The sequence below is a fragment of the Canis lupus genome, chromosome 20, assembly GCF_011100685.1.
Source record: "Canis lupus familiaris isolate Mischka breed German Shepherd chromosome 20, alternate assembly UU_Cfam_GSD_1.0, whole genome shotgun sequence".
Taxonomy (NCBI): domain Eukaryota; kingdom Metazoa; phylum Chordata; class Mammalia; order Carnivora; family Canidae; genus Canis; species Canis lupus.
In genome coordinates, this window is record NC_049241.1 from 8,588,324 (window position 1) to 8,602,769 (window position 14,446).

Here is a 14,446-nt window from a genome sequence, read left to right on the forward strand (position 1 = left end):
TTGTTTCCTGGTTCTCTGCAGGTACTTGACCCTGAGGAGAAATTCACCAACTTGAGTGGGCCAGATGCCAGGGCATGGATTGTAGGCTCTGGCCTATACTATACCAGGGGGAACTGGTGGGAGATCCGTCCCTCTGGAGGCAGTTTGGCCCCAAAGCCATAGGCTGGGAAGAGCTTGTCACTGTCATAGTCCTGGATGATTTCTCCCACTGCCTTGAGGGCCATGGCATAGGCGCTGAGTTGGTAGGGGCTCATGTAGTGCAGGGAGGTGGGCTGCAGAGGATTCCCTGTAGGGACACAAGACCCCCAGCCTCATGGTCACCTTGATCATTTATCTATTCACCTGTCCAGCCTTGTATACCTCCAACCACTTATCCATTCACCAACTCTTTAACCACATACTCCCTCATTATTTTGCCCAATCATCCATATGTTTAATTAATCCCTCTACCCATCCACCAACCCCTGTATCTATCCATCAATTTATACACTTATCCACATATCCATTTTTCCCATCCACTGGACATAAATACATCTTTCAGTCTACCCATCCATTTCTATCCATCTGCCTCTTCATTCTCTTATCCAGTATCCACCCAACTACCACCCATCCATCATTCCTATTCATTTCCATTCATCCTGTCTTCATATGGACTTCATCCACCTATCCACTCATTTAATTATCCTATCTACTTACCTGTTATTTTTCAGTTTGAACATATGTCTATTTGTCCACCTATTCATTCATCTACCTGTCCAACCTATTGTACTCACTAACCCATATATCACTTGGTTTGTTCATCTATTTACCCACCCAGTCAATACTCACTCACTTACCTCTTCATCTCTCTTTGTACCCCTATTATTTCCCATCCATTCGTTTACTCATCCACTTCTTGAGGTATCTCTCCTTTCAACGTTTTTTTGATTCATTTACCCACCTATTTTCTTGTACCCTCTGACTCCCGTTATGTCCAATAAACTCTCCCCAAAACTGTCCCAGTACGAGCCTGGCTGGACTTTGCCTCAAGCCTGGGATTACTGAGTAGGTAAACCTTTATCCCCAGGTCAGAATCCAGGCCAATCCCTACTGCATTACTTAAAATTCCTCCATATCCCATTCCCCCATCCACGCCTCACCATTAGAAGCTGTGAAGTCAATGGCTACTGTGAAGTTCAGCTGTGTCCTGTTGGGGAAGTAGATGGATTGAGAAGTGAGAGACCAATATTTATTATACCAGGATTTCTCAAACACTGGTATAGAAACGAATCACCTAGTGATAGTATTAAAATGCAGATTCTGATCTGGATGGTCTGGGTAGAGCCTGAAAGTCTACATTTCTAACAAACTCTCAGATGATGCAGATGTTGGTGGTCCATGGAGAACACTCTGGGTAGCAGAATTAAATGCCTACTGTGTGACAAATGTATGTAATTTATGTCATTTAACTTAAATCTTACTATAGCCCTGAAGTAGTAATTAACATCTCCATTTCTCATAGGAGAAAAGTAAGCTTCAGAGAAGCAAAGTACTTTACCTAGAGGTCTGCCCACCACTAGTGAACCAAGTGGAATGTCTCCTTTGTCTGCATGGGTTTTCCCTCTCTCTTGGCCTCTCCCTCTTGCCTGGCCATGATTTTTATCTGGACTCCAGTTAGGTTACTGGATCCATCTTTGAAGACCATTGGTCTGGCATCTTCCCATAGGGGGACTGGAAGCTAGGGATAAAAGGCAGCTCCATGAAGAGAACTAAGATGGGCAATACTATGCATTTTACAGAGCACTTTAAAATTTGCTAAGTGTTTAAAAGTTTATCTCCATGGACCCTAATCATTCATAAATAAGAAAACTGAGGCTTAGAATGGGAAGTAATTCAATGCTGGGCTTTTATCCCAGAACCTGGCTTGTGACTCACCCTCCCTTGATGTAATCAACAAAAGTGAATTCAGAGTCCACAGAGAAGGAGAGCAGCGTCACCTGTGGGACAGAGAGGCAGCCCTGCTACTTTGGAAAGGACAGTTGGGTGGCAGAGCAGGGAGGCACATGATTCCACCCCATATTCCCAACCCTGTCTAATTTCTGAAAGGGCAAAACAGAGGAAGCTGTCAGAAACAGATCTCAATTTCCAAAAGTGTATTGAATTGGGAAATACAACTTAAGTTTAAAAAAAAATTGTCAAAGCAGCAAAGATCAAACAATTTTCCTCAGGTGAGAAAACAAAAGAGACTTAAATGGAGCTACTTTGTGCCCAACATTACTATATCTGAGTAATCTGTGCCCACAAGCCTTCCTGTACTCCCTACATTTGTCATATTATGTCATTGGGAATAGAAACAGAAGAATCTAAGGAGGGCCAAAGCTCCAGGGAGCACTCACAGTTCCCGAGTTGACATATTTCTTCTTCTTACATTTCTTCCGAGGGTTAAGTACCTAAGAAGATAACAGTGATGGTGGGAAACAGGATGGGAGCTACAGACTGAGCACATTGGGATGGAGGGCCTGGGCAACCTGAACAGGGCTGGAGTTCTCACCTCATACACTGTGAACTGGTTCTGGGCCTTGCTCAGCTCCCGGTAGCTGGTGGTGAACTCACCGATGAAGTCATGGCTGCAGCGAGGCCAGGGGTGAGTGAGCAGCAGCTACTGTTGGGTGGAGCCATCCCTGAAACTAGTCTTTTGTTCCCACTATCCCCTGCCTCTACTTGGGCTGCAGGGCACTAGAGTTGGGCCCAGAAGAAAGGCCGAGAGGGAAAAAGGGAAGATGCAACCAAGAGGATCAGTTGTACTCAAGGTCCTGGCATCTGTTATCACCCTTCCTGACTCCTAAGGCCACTTTGGGTTCCTAGTGAATGTGCTGTGCATTATAGGAAGCTGTTTGGATTAACTACAAGAGAAGACAGTACTATGTGGGGCAATTCTACCTTCCATCCCGGTCCCAGTCATATACATCAATCTTCACTGTCCTGAAATGCAGGAGATAAACACAGGCTAGTGTGTATGATAAATCCTAGAAACACCATCACCTACTTAACAATACACAAATCATCCTCCCATACACCCATCTGTTTTTCCTTCAGTCTTCCTCCCAACACCCCATCCATCCTATTTATTCATTCATCAGTCCATGCACATACCCAACTGTCTGCTGCCACTTCTGTTATTTCTTCTATTGCTGTTTACACCACTATTACTATTCTTTACTATTTGTTGAGTCTTACTATATTCTAGGCATTGTTACCAGCACTTTCATAGTTTGACTCCTTTGATTTAACAACCATCCTATAAAGTAAGTACTATTATTCTTTTTTTTTTTTAATAAGGAAACTGAAGTACAAAAAAACCTAGTAACTTGACTAAGGACCATAGCTAGTAAGTGATTGAGCTGATATTTAAACTCAGACATCCTGGTTCCAAAGACTTTGTTCTTAACTACTATGCCTAAGTCTTCCTATATGACCATATATCTATGTTGCAGTCCATACAACTATCCATCTAGCCACCCACCTACCCATACATTTGCTAATCTAATTACCTATTAATCCCAATCTTTATCTACCCATCTAACTATACATCCAGGCATTCACTGACTTACTGATGTATGTAGGCATCCATTTGTCCATTCCTCTGTCTAACCAAACACCCAATGATCGCATCTGTCCATATGATCATCTATTCATCTACATAACTATCAATTTATGTGCCCATCCATCTTTTGACCCACTCACCTGTCTTCATATTGTCCATTTATTACTTCATATGGTCAGCCTATCCATCTACTTTACACTCATTAATCAGCTAATTCATCTACTGGTCCTTCCATCCATCTGCCATCCATTTACCAATCTACCTTTTGCTCTACCTATTTATCCTCCTACTTTTTCAATCATCCCTCTGCCTCTCCAGCTATCTAACAGTCTCTCATATACCCATCCATCTATTCATTCATCCATTAATCCATCCATCATCTCTCCATTTAATGATCAGTCCACTTATCCATTTATCTTTTACCCATTCATTCATATCTGCTTCTACCCACCCCCCAGTCCTCTTATATACCCGTCCATCAGCATATCCATCCATCTGCCCTATATCCATGTATCTGTTTATTCATTTGTTCATTTACCCTTTCATCTACCCTTCCACCTATACATCCTCCTGTCCATCTATGTGGCCATCCATTTGCTTCCCCATCTACCTATCTCCATGCCCAAAACTCTGCCTCACCAAGCAGGATCCTCCAAAACTATTGTGACACTTTTGCCATCCTTCTGTGGCCCAGGGATCCCATTCTTATACCCTTGTTCCCTTACTCCCTAGCTTACACCGAAACAGACCTGTCATAGTCTCCATTGCACAGTGCCCGCACAGGGATGCTGAAGGGTTGCCACACAGGATTCAGTGTATTTTTCACAACTTCCGTCTTGTGGCAGATGGTGAACCTGGAGAGGAGCAAGAGGACTGGAACCTGCCTTGGTGATAGGACTGAGCCCAGAGACAGAGCCTCATCCTCTTGGACATTCCTGGGATCTCCCTGCTTGTCTTTTTTTTTTTTTCCTAAGATTTTAAAAATTTATTTATTCATGAGAGACACAGAGAGAGAGGTGGAGACATAGGCAGAGGGAGAAGCAGGCTTCCTGTGGGGAGCCTGATGTGGGACTTGATCCCAGGACCCTGGAATCATGACCCAAGCAGAAGGCAGACGCTCAACCACTGAGTTACCCAGGTGCCCCTATCCACTCGTTAAACACATATTGTGTGCTGCTTTGAGTGAATTCAGAGCTCAGGTCTTGGTAGAGTCTAAGATGCCCCACATCCAGCCTAAGAGCCCTAATGGGCCCATGGTCACAGCAGAGCAGGGGTGGGTGCCGCTGGAGAAGACTTTGACTCACGTGCCATCCTCATTGCTTCTATAGAACACAAGGAAGGGGTCTGACTTCCCAAAGAAATCCTTCTTGTCCAGCTTGTTTGCACACAGTTGCATGGTGGCAATGTCCTAGGGATGAAGTTTGGCTGTTGACATCCAAATTGTTCATAGTGTCAAACAGTCCACTAAAGGAAGTTTGGGAGAGAAGGGAGCCTGTGGGTCCAGCATATGGCCTTACTGACCCGACAATTGCTAAGCTCCTCTGCAGTCAGCAATATGGTCCCACACTTCTTTCCTGGTACACCCCTGGAAGCAGAAAAAGCCTCTTTGTGAGGGGAGGGAGAGAAGGCAATGGAGATTGGGGTAGCCGATCTGGGATTAGGTGGGCGAATTAAATATGCCATTTACTGGCAGTCCTCTAAATGTATCCCTTTTTGTCCTGTATGGTTCCTTGCGGGGAAGGGCCTGACTTTAATAGGGAAGGGGTCTGTCGTCTGAAAGGAAGGGGCTAATCTGGCTTAGGTGGATGTGTTATAATGGTAGCTTGGGAAAGACATAGGATTTAAAGTCCTGAGTAAGTTATTTCCTCTTTTTTTGGGTCCTAGTTTCCTCTACTATGAAATGGGAATCATGCCCACGTCTCGGGGCTGTGAAAAGACCTGAATGAGTGCATGGAAGGACAAGCAATTGGAAAGCTTTATTGATAAGAAGGTGGCTAAATTTCTCAAAGCAGACCTTGGTATCTACTATATGTCAGGCACTGTGCTAGGTATGAATTGGCCAGTTGGCACTCTCCAGTTCTGCTAGACTGCCCTCAGAGAGCTTCCAGAAGGAGGTGAGATGTCAAAGCCGATAGGCACGTTGAGTGTGATGTAGCGGGCCTGAATGTGGGAGAAGAATTTCTATCCAGACCCAGGGCAAAAGGCTGTTTTGTTAGATTAAAGATGCTGTACTTTCTGAAGAGTGAAATGAAATGTGAAGAGTGAAATAAAAAAGATGAGGGAAGCCTTATGACTCAAGCCCCTTCTGACTCAAGAAGGGACACTTTCATGTATTTGAAGGGTACATAGTAGGACACCCATCCTCAACATGCCTTGCCTTGGGTCTCCAAGTGGTCAGGGACCTTGCTGATAGGGCCTGTGAACCCTGACCCCAAAGTGATCCCAAGTGTGGCAGAGAGAATGCTAGGTCAGGAGTGTTCTGGGCTCAAATCCTGTCTCCAACTTACTATGTGATTTTTTTTCCTATCGTTAACTTGAATGTTGAACCATTTATTTGGCTCCCTCAATTTTTAACTCTTTGTGCTTTAAAAAGAGTGTGAGGACTTTAGGGACACTTCACCTGCACATCTAGGACCAAGTCTCTGATCTTACTGCTTTCTCTCTTTTCTTTGCCTCCTTAATGTTTTCCCTCACCTCCTTACCCAGTGTGAATTCTAGTCAATGATTATAATAATCAGTCCCTTGCATCCTACCCCTTATCCATTGCCCTTATTTGGAAGAACCACAGCCCCAGTTAAATCCAATTCTCTGCCCAATCCATACTGCACCTGTGCAACTGAATATGGCCAGAGGAAAACACACAATCTTGTTAACTGGTCTCACTTTTTTTTTTTTTTTTACATTTTTAAAATATTTATCTTAAGTCATCTCTAAACCCACTGTGGGGCTCAAACTCACAACCCTGAGATCAAGAGTCACATACATGCTCTACTGACTGAGCCAGGCAGGTGCCCCTACTTGGTCTCATTTTAAATGCATGACCATAAACCTCAAGAGGGTCTTTATCCATACTTCACTCTCCAGTTCTGCTAGATGGCAGTTTCACTCCTCCTCTCTCCCCAAACTCAGAAAGCCTCCTCCCCCATCCTCACTCAGCCAATGACCTTGTTTCCTACTTCACTGACAAAACTGAAGCAACCAGAAGAGAATGTCCACAGACCTACCACCACACCTACCTTGCCTCCAGTATCTTCACCCACGCAACTGTTGCTATAAATGACTATCCGTGTGCCTATTTATCCCTCTACTGTGTGCTACATTCTACACCCTCTTGCCTGTACATGGACATTATTCCAGCAATTCTCTTTTTTTTATGTCAATTTTTCAGTTTCTACTGGGTCATTCCCCTTAACATATAAATGTGCTATAATTTTTCTCATGTTAAAAAATGCAAACCTATTCTGACCTCACTTTCTTCCCTAACCACCCCTCCTTTTCTCTTCTCTATGCAGCAAAACCCCATGAAAGATTTCTTGACTTTCATTCCTCTCTTCCATTCTCTTCTAAACCTCTCCAACCAGGCTGTCACCCCTACCTCTTTCTTCAGAACTTCAGATCTGCAGCAGCATATGACATGGCTGGTCACTCTCTCCTCAATACACAACCTTCACTTTGCCTCCAGGACAACACCCCTTCTGTTGGTCCTCCTCCTACTTCATTAATGCTCCTTCTCAGTCTCCTTTTCTAGTTCTAACTCATGGAATCTCGGTGCTTGGTCTTTTCTTTCTCTGCTCATTCCCTGGGTGATTTCATCTAGTCTCTTGGTCTGAAAGAGCATCTACAACTCATGCATTGTATTACCTATTTGACATATCTGCTAGGATGTCTAATAAAAACTATCAAATTTGACAGGAGTCAGACTGAACTCCTGATTAAATCCCCCTGCAATGTACTTCTCACTCACTTTTTTTTTAACCATCTCATGGCAACTCCCTCCTTCCAGGTGTTCAGGCCAAAAGGCTTGGTGTCATCCTTGATTCCTCTTTTCCTCTCATGTCTATATTCAACCTGCCAGGGATCTGTTGGCTACACTTTCAAGTTATAACCAGATCTGACCACTACTCTCCTTCACTGCTATCACCTTGGATTACTGTAATAGCCTCTCAATGGGATCCCTGCTACTGTCTTCGTCCACTCAAAGTTTATTCTCAATCCAGCAGCCATCATCATTATTTGAAAACATAGTCATATCATGTCACTTGTGTCTTCAGAGCCTTCCAGCGATTCCCAACTCAGAGTAAAAGCTAAAGTCCTTACAGTGGCTACAAGACACTAAACTGTTAACTCTTCAATCTCATCTCCTAATTCTTCCTCTTTGCTCACTTGGCTATAACCACACTGGCCTCTTTGCTGCTATTTGAACATATCAGACTTTTGTACTGGCAGCTTCTTCTGCCTAGAACATTCCACCTCCAGATATTTACATGGCTCACTTCCTTACTTCCTTCAGGTCATTGCTCTGAAGTTACCTCTCCATAAAGCCTACTCAATCACTCTGCTGAGTAATACAAGTCCCACCCACCCAGCATTTCCAATCCTCCTAATTCTGCTCTACTTTGCCTTTTTCCCATAGTACTTAATGTCTTCTAATATATAATTTACTTATTTATCATGTCTATTTTTACAGTTTCTCATCCCCCTCCTTTTATAGTATAAGCTCCCTGAGGGCAGAAACCTTTGTTATATTCATCATTACAACCCAAGCCCCTTGAACAGTGGCTGACATAGAGTACATGCCCAGTAGTATTTATGGAATGGATGAGTCCCTGGTGCCTAGCACAGGGTATGCTATACAAAATATGCTAATAAATATTTAGTGGAGTGAATGTAATGGAAATCCCAGGGGTCTTGATTTAGTGAGGGGAAGCTTTCTGGAGGAAAAGCTTAGAAATGGACCTTAAGGATAGAATCAGACTTAGAAAAAGAGTGAGGTGAGAGAGAGAGAGAGAGGAGAGAGAGAGGACAAGACAAGACATATCAGGCCTGAGACTGACTTGAATGGAGCCCTAGATATTGGTCTTTCCTGGGAGGGTGATAGGAACCATTGAAGGCTCCTGAGTAGGGGGAGTCCCAGGCTTCACTGCTATTGGATCAACAGTATCTTTGGGAGGAGAATTTGGAGGCACCCACCCTTCCCCAGCACCCCTTCTTGTTCAGCTCACGTGAGGGGTCGCTCTACACGGCTGCCCTGACCGCCAATCACCTCTCCCAGTGCCAGGAATGCTTGTCCCAGGAAATCCTGCACCAGGACATGGAGTCAGGAAGGCCAGGAGGGGCTGGGGATGCAGAGTCCCAGCCCAGCCCTGGCGATACTGCTGCACCAACCACTGTATTCCACGGTGGCTGAATGCTAGAAGCATCGCCCTGCCTGTGCTTTAAAGGAGGGGCAAGGGGTCCCCAGACCAATTCGGCTTCTTGGTCCTGCTGTCAGTTTAAGCTGCTCTCCACAATGCCATCCCACACCTCACCTTCCATTCCACACCCCACCATCCCAAAGCCAGCCCTGTTCAGCCTCACCTTCTGTGTGTCCCAGAGGGGGCCGAGAAGGAAGAGGAACAGTGAGTAAAAGACAAGGTTGGGAAACCAAGAGTCAGGAGCAGGAGAGGAGGGCTGGGAGGGTAGGTTTGGACCCAAGAAGGTAGAGTTGGGGTGGAGGGGTAGGAGGGTACTAAGGAAGGTTGGTTAACACTGAGCGCCTCCTGTGTGCCTGACCAGCCCGCGAGGGGACGCTCGCTCACCGGTTTGGAGATGTTGGTTTTGGAGTCAACGTTGTATCTGGGAAGAGAGTGGAATCAGCATAAGGTGGGGCTGGCAGGGACAGCCTGGAAAAGGTTTTGGGTTTTGAATCCTGGTTAAAATTGTGGGTAGAGGGAGGGGTAGACTTGGATCCAGATTCAATTAGGATCTCCTTTAGGGCAGGAGTTAGGATTGCAATCAGGGATGAGGCCAAGTCTGGGGCCTGTTGGGGATGGGGTCATGTCAGGGGCCGGGACCTAGATGGAGCCTGAGCTAAATTAGAGTGCAAAGCTTTGGGCCCTACTATGTCTGGGGAATGAACTGGATTGGATCTCATCTAAGGGCAGGGCCAAGCTGGACTTGGGGACGGAGCTAAGACTAGAGTGGAGGCCTTTAGATTGGAACCAAACGGCCTGGTGGAGAAGCTAGGCTGGGAGGCCGGGCTGGGGAGGAGCCTGCCAGAATTTTGCTTGGATCCTGGTGGGGGGGCGGGGACGGTCCAACCCAGGATTCTGGGCGGGGCTCACACATCGAAGCGAAGGTTTTGCTTTTCCTCAAAGAAGTAGTCCAGGACGAATTTGCGCACAAAGTCTGGGTTCAGGGTGTTGTCGATCACCTCTGTCCTTCCGAACTGGATAGGGGGCGGAGAGTCAGAAGGGGCCTGCAAGGGAGCAGGTGATAATGGGGGAGGGGAGGGCAGCCCTTGGCTGGGAGAGGGCTCTCAGACTCACCTCTCGCCACTCCTGGCTGGCCCGGCTCTGCGTGTAAAGCACCACCACTGCAGGCGAGAGTGGAGGCAGGGAAGGAAGGATGTTGGGTTGGCCCGAACCCCTCCCCACCCCTCAGTCGCGCCAGGACCCTAGTTCCCCCTCCCATCCCTGGCGCCTCCTACTGGGGTCCGACTTGGAGAAGGTGTCGAGGTCCAGCAGGTTCCTAGAGAAAGCAACAGAGAGAGGGTGGGTCATTCTGGAGCCCAGTACCTCGACTCTGCCCTGAATTGGGCACCCAGGGTAGGCATGGGGCTCAAATCGTATCTCCCTCCCCCATTACTACATCGAGTGGAGAGTTGTTGAGAGGGGAGGTGGGGGGGTGGTCCGCGTAATCAGCACCCTGGACAGCACCGGAAATATCAGCTCAAGAATTGTTATCTCTGCGTCCACAGTCTTCAAGGGCCCAGGAAAGAGGGTTAGCCCCAGAACTTTGTCCTCCTGGGGCCCAGATCCTACTGGATCCCCATGACCCATCCCTTGAACCTGCAGGCTGAGCTTTCTTTTGCGGGTGGAGCTGTTCAAAGAAACCCCCTCCCCGAACCCGCCAGCGACTCCCCTAAGTCTGAATTTGAGATTTTCCGGCCCTGGATGCTTCTCCCCCTCCCTCCCCCCGGGATCTAGCTCCTGTCCGCGCCAAGCCCCATTGCCGATTCGGGCAGGGGCAGCGCCTACGCCCTCCCCAGTGTGGCGGCTCACCGGCAGGACACGGTAATTTCAATCTTGGTGGCCGGGACGCTGCGTTCGGAGGCTCCGCTGAGAGACATGGCTGGTCGAGTGGCCGGAGCTGCGGGAGGCTGTGAGACGGGGGCCGCCCGGGCTAGGGGCGGCGGCAGCGGTGGGGCTGGTCCATGTGCCGCCGCGATAGCGGCGGCGGCGGCGGCTGCACTCCCTCCAGCCCTGCTCGCACTCCCGCCGATGGAGCCTTGACTGTGGCCGCCGCCGGCAGCAGCGACTCCAGATGGTAACCTAGCCCCGCCCGGCCCTGCGGGTGGCCCCCGCCCCATTGGAGCAGCCTCGAGCCGGCTGGGAACCTAACCCCGACCCCAACTCCAGCCAGCGCATTTCATTCTGGCAACCCGCGCCTCCCCCCGCAAAAAACACACACACACACACACACACACACACACACACACACACACACACACACACAACCCTGAGAGCTGTCCGCGGTGCTAAAGGGTTTGGGGTGCCCGGTGAGTCTTGGGGACGTTTCCTCTTCCTGAGCTGCTCCCTGAACAATCTGCTTCTTCCCCTTCCCACTTCCGCTCTGCCTGGGTCTCCAAATAGGAAGAGTTCTACATTTATTCTTATTAGCTGTGTGACCTTGGGCAAGTTACTCAACATCTCTGTGGTTCAGTCTCATCAGTGGAAGGCCAGAATAGCACCTACTTGGGGTGTTATAAAATTTTGAGATAATCCACATAAATGAAGTAGCTCACGGGATTGTACAAAGTACTTAAGCAACGTTCACTGATATTATTTCCTTCCTCCAGGTAGGCATATTGATGACCTCTTTTGTGTTAAGGGCCAGAACTCAGTAAATGGTGACTGTGTGATAGCATTCTGGAAAGCCCTCTGCCCATGTCTTTGAACTCTGACTTCATGGTGTTAGAGATGCAGACATACTGTGAGGATGCAATCTCCTCTATCTAGGTCACACTGCAGATGAGGGTGGTAGTCAGCCAGGTCCATTCTCTCCATGCCAATTACTGCCTTTAAAGTCCCAGAAGTCAATCCCTCCACCAAAGGCAGGGCTCCATAAGGCAGGGGCTGTGAGTCACCTGTACCAGGACTGAGCTGTCTGCAGAACTTGTTTAAAATGAAGGATACCCCCACCCCCTGCCCATTCCTAGCTAAATGAAGATCTCAGCAACCCCAAGTCTAAATTTCAGGCAGCCCTGGGAATCTGTGTGGATAAATAGGTTCCTAGGTGACTAGGGCCCACTGACAGCCTGTGGCTGCATGTCCCTGTCTGAGACTGTCATGTTAAAAGACACAACCCAGTCTTCAGTTGTCTTTCTGCTTTATCTGACCCTTACCTCAACCCCTTCCAGCACAAGGAAGAACAGTAAGAACCTTCCAAATAACTCCACAAAGAGAGCAACCAAATGATGCAAGAGAGCAGTTGTTCAAAAAGATTTTTATTTTGTGATCTGTGTCAAACGGTCTCATTCTCAGTGCAGGTGGATCCCTCCTCTCCAGGAAACAAGAATGGGAAGAGGGGAGTCTTTCATGAGGTCTCAGCCCCCACAAGGCCCCAGGGACTTGGGAAAACCCACACAGTTCTGAGAATTGATGGGAATCCCAACAAAGACTAGGGTGGGTGAAAGGCAATGACAAGAGGGGTGGTGGTCACCAGTCAGGAAGCTGGGGGTTGGGGAACCCCGTCCTTAGCCCTGCTTAGCTTTGGGGCTGCCATGTGCATGATGGAGAAGGAGGAGTGAGAAGATTTCCCTCCTATCTTGAAGCACCCCTTGTCCAGGCATGGCTTTGATTCCACTCAGGGCTCAGGTGAGAGGAGCAGGAAATTGTTGTGGGCTGGCTACTTCATAAGGTGCTGCTGCTGGTGCCCCGGAGTCCAACACCACGGACAAACTGCTCCAGTAGGCCTCCAATGGCACCAGAGGGACTGGGGGCTGCTGCTCGAAGCCCCACTGTGCTACTGTATGCGGCCAAGAAAGTTGAGCGTACTTCCTGCAGCCGAGTCTCCCGCTCACTTAGGGCTGCAAGCCTATGAGGGGGGAAGGAAAGGAGGGAGAATTAATGTATTACCCTGGGGCAGGATCCAACATCCTTATCCTCACACCATACTACCTATTCTTCTGCCTTTGTTAGCACAGGCCAGCACATGTCCTGTGGCCATACTACCCCAGTGGTTCAGGCCCCAAACACTTGTCCTGTTCCCCTCAAGAACCACTCCTCTCAGCTCTCAGGTTACTGCTCCTACCTAGAAGCAGCATATTTTAATGGGAAGGGCAAGGTGAGCAGGGGGGAGGTTTGCACTGAGGCACAAATCTGAGACTTAAGGAGAGACCACAAGATGAGGCATCAAGCTTTGGCTGACCAAAGGCCTCAGCCTTCTTCAGGCCAGGACCTGGAGCATCCTGCAAGGAAGTTCTTGTCAATGTTCTAGAGAGGCCAGAGTCCTCAACTGGAAACCCCTGAGGCTCTGGCTACATCTTCACTTGCTGTGTTCCCTAAGCAAGTAGCTAGCAGGATTCCTGTTCTGATTCTATTGCTTTTTGTTCCCTGGCCTCTACAGACACTGATCACAGGTGGAAGACAGGAAGCCCCTCCTCTCTCCTTGTCCTGGAAATACAAGTCAAGAAGGGGAACAAGTGAAAAAAATGGCAGGGAGGAGAAGTGCATGAAAACTGAGGCTTATCAAAGAATTCCATGAGGCTATTTGACACTTTGAAAGGTCTTTAATAGAAGAGGCCTAAGGTACCAGCCACATTCAACCTATGGACTAAAAGGTATGCAGTCTAGGGGTGGGAGGGACATGGAATCAGAGGAAAGGTCAGGAATTCATATGGTGTTCACCCTAACTGTTCCCTGGAGGGCTTTCTCCAGGGATCACAGATCTATACGACACGAGCCCTCATGTTCCCATCCACCTGAAAAATCAAAACTAGCCCTGACCACTAACTTACACCAAAATTTCCCCCAAGAGACCAATCTCTATATGATCCCTCCCAGGAATTTGTCAGAAGTAACAGCAATGTCTCCAATTCCCAAACCCAAATGACTGTACCCCAGGGCCTGGAGGGAACAGATGGAGATAGGAGGATAAACGACAGTCCTGGGGTATGTATGGGGAGAACAGACATAGGGAATGTAGACTGGTGCGAGTGGTATGTATGAGTGGGTGACTAAGTGTGGGAGAGAGACAGAGAAGCGGCAGGTTCTAGGGTGAAGGAAAGTCAAGCAGCTTGGCAGCAGCTCTAGGAAAATAGAGCTGATGCTTGATTCCTGCAACACCATGAACAAAGTCTTTCTTGGCATTTGGGGGAGACATGTGGTCCTAGATCTTCTTTATTCTCTAAACTAGGTTTCACAGAGGCTAGAGGCCGTGTGTTCTTCTTTAGCTTTTCCTTACAGCATATAACCAGGAGAAATTCAGAGTGGTAGTTTGTATTCACAGGGAATATCCAAAGGTCCAAACGTGTGCATTCTCACTGTCCCTTATTTCTGGGAGGCAAAAGAGGGAGAGATCTTTTAGAGACAAAGAAAACTGGAGCCCAGAGAGGATATGTGATCCACTTAAGGATACACAGCAGGCAAGGGGTAGGCAGGC

The 14,446-nt window shown here is 47.8% G+C and overlaps 2 protein-coding genes across 7 annotated transcripts in view; both read right to left on the minus strand.

The window, feature by feature from the left end:
* CPNE9 (copine family member 9) overlaps positions 1 to 11,323 on the minus strand; it is an 18,461-nt gene extending 7,138 nt beyond the window's left edge. Inside the window, exons 1-16 of one of the 2 annotated variants that reach the window (XM_038565742.1) lie at positions 10,846 to 11,312; positions 10,272 to 10,312; positions 10,111 to 10,157; positions 9,907 to 10,010; positions 9,382 to 9,418; positions 9,161 to 9,163; positions 8,806 to 8,882; positions 5,105 to 5,168; positions 4,888 to 4,991; positions 4,333 to 4,437; positions 2,920 to 2,961; positions 2,531 to 2,606; positions 2,376 to 2,429; positions 1,915 to 1,976; positions 1,140 to 1,186; positions 105 to 286 (exon numbers count right to left, since the gene is read on the minus strand). In XM_038565742.1, the coding sequence (XP_038421670.1) occupies positions 105 to 286; positions 1,140 to 1,186; positions 1,915 to 1,976; positions 2,376 to 2,429; positions 2,531 to 2,606; positions 2,920 to 2,961; positions 4,333 to 4,437; positions 4,888 to 4,991; positions 5,105 to 5,168; positions 8,806 to 8,882; positions 9,161 to 9,163; positions 9,382 to 9,418; positions 9,907 to 10,010; positions 10,111 to 10,157; positions 10,272 to 10,312; positions 10,846 to 11,153 (1,353 nt within the window). In that variant the 5' untranslated portion in view covers positions 11,154 to 11,312. Of the gene's footprint in view, positions 1 to 104; positions 287 to 1,139; positions 1,187 to 1,914; positions 1,977 to 2,375; positions 2,430 to 2,530; positions 2,607 to 2,919; positions 2,962 to 4,332; positions 4,438 to 4,887; positions 4,992 to 5,104; positions 5,169 to 8,805; positions 8,883 to 9,160; positions 9,164 to 9,381; positions 9,419 to 9,906; positions 10,011 to 10,110; positions 10,158 to 10,271; positions 10,313 to 10,845 lie in introns of both variants that reach the window. The other variant, XM_038565743.1, reaches the window with a different exon arrangement.
* A 949-nt stretch (positions 11,324 to 12,272) lies between these two features.
* The window catches only part of MTMR14 (myotubularin related protein 14), a 46,515-nt gene continuing 44,341 nt past the window's right edge, over positions 12,273 to 14,446 (minus strand). For all 5 annotated transcript variants that reach the window (XM_038565738.1, XM_038565739.1, XM_038565741.1 and 2 more), the window contains one exon: positions 12,273 to 12,880. In XM_038565738.1, coding sequence (XP_038421666.1) covers positions 12,697 to 12,880 — 184 coding nt within the window. In that variant the 3' untranslated portion in view covers positions 12,273 to 12,696. The remainder of the gene's footprint in view (positions 12,881 to 14,446) is intronic.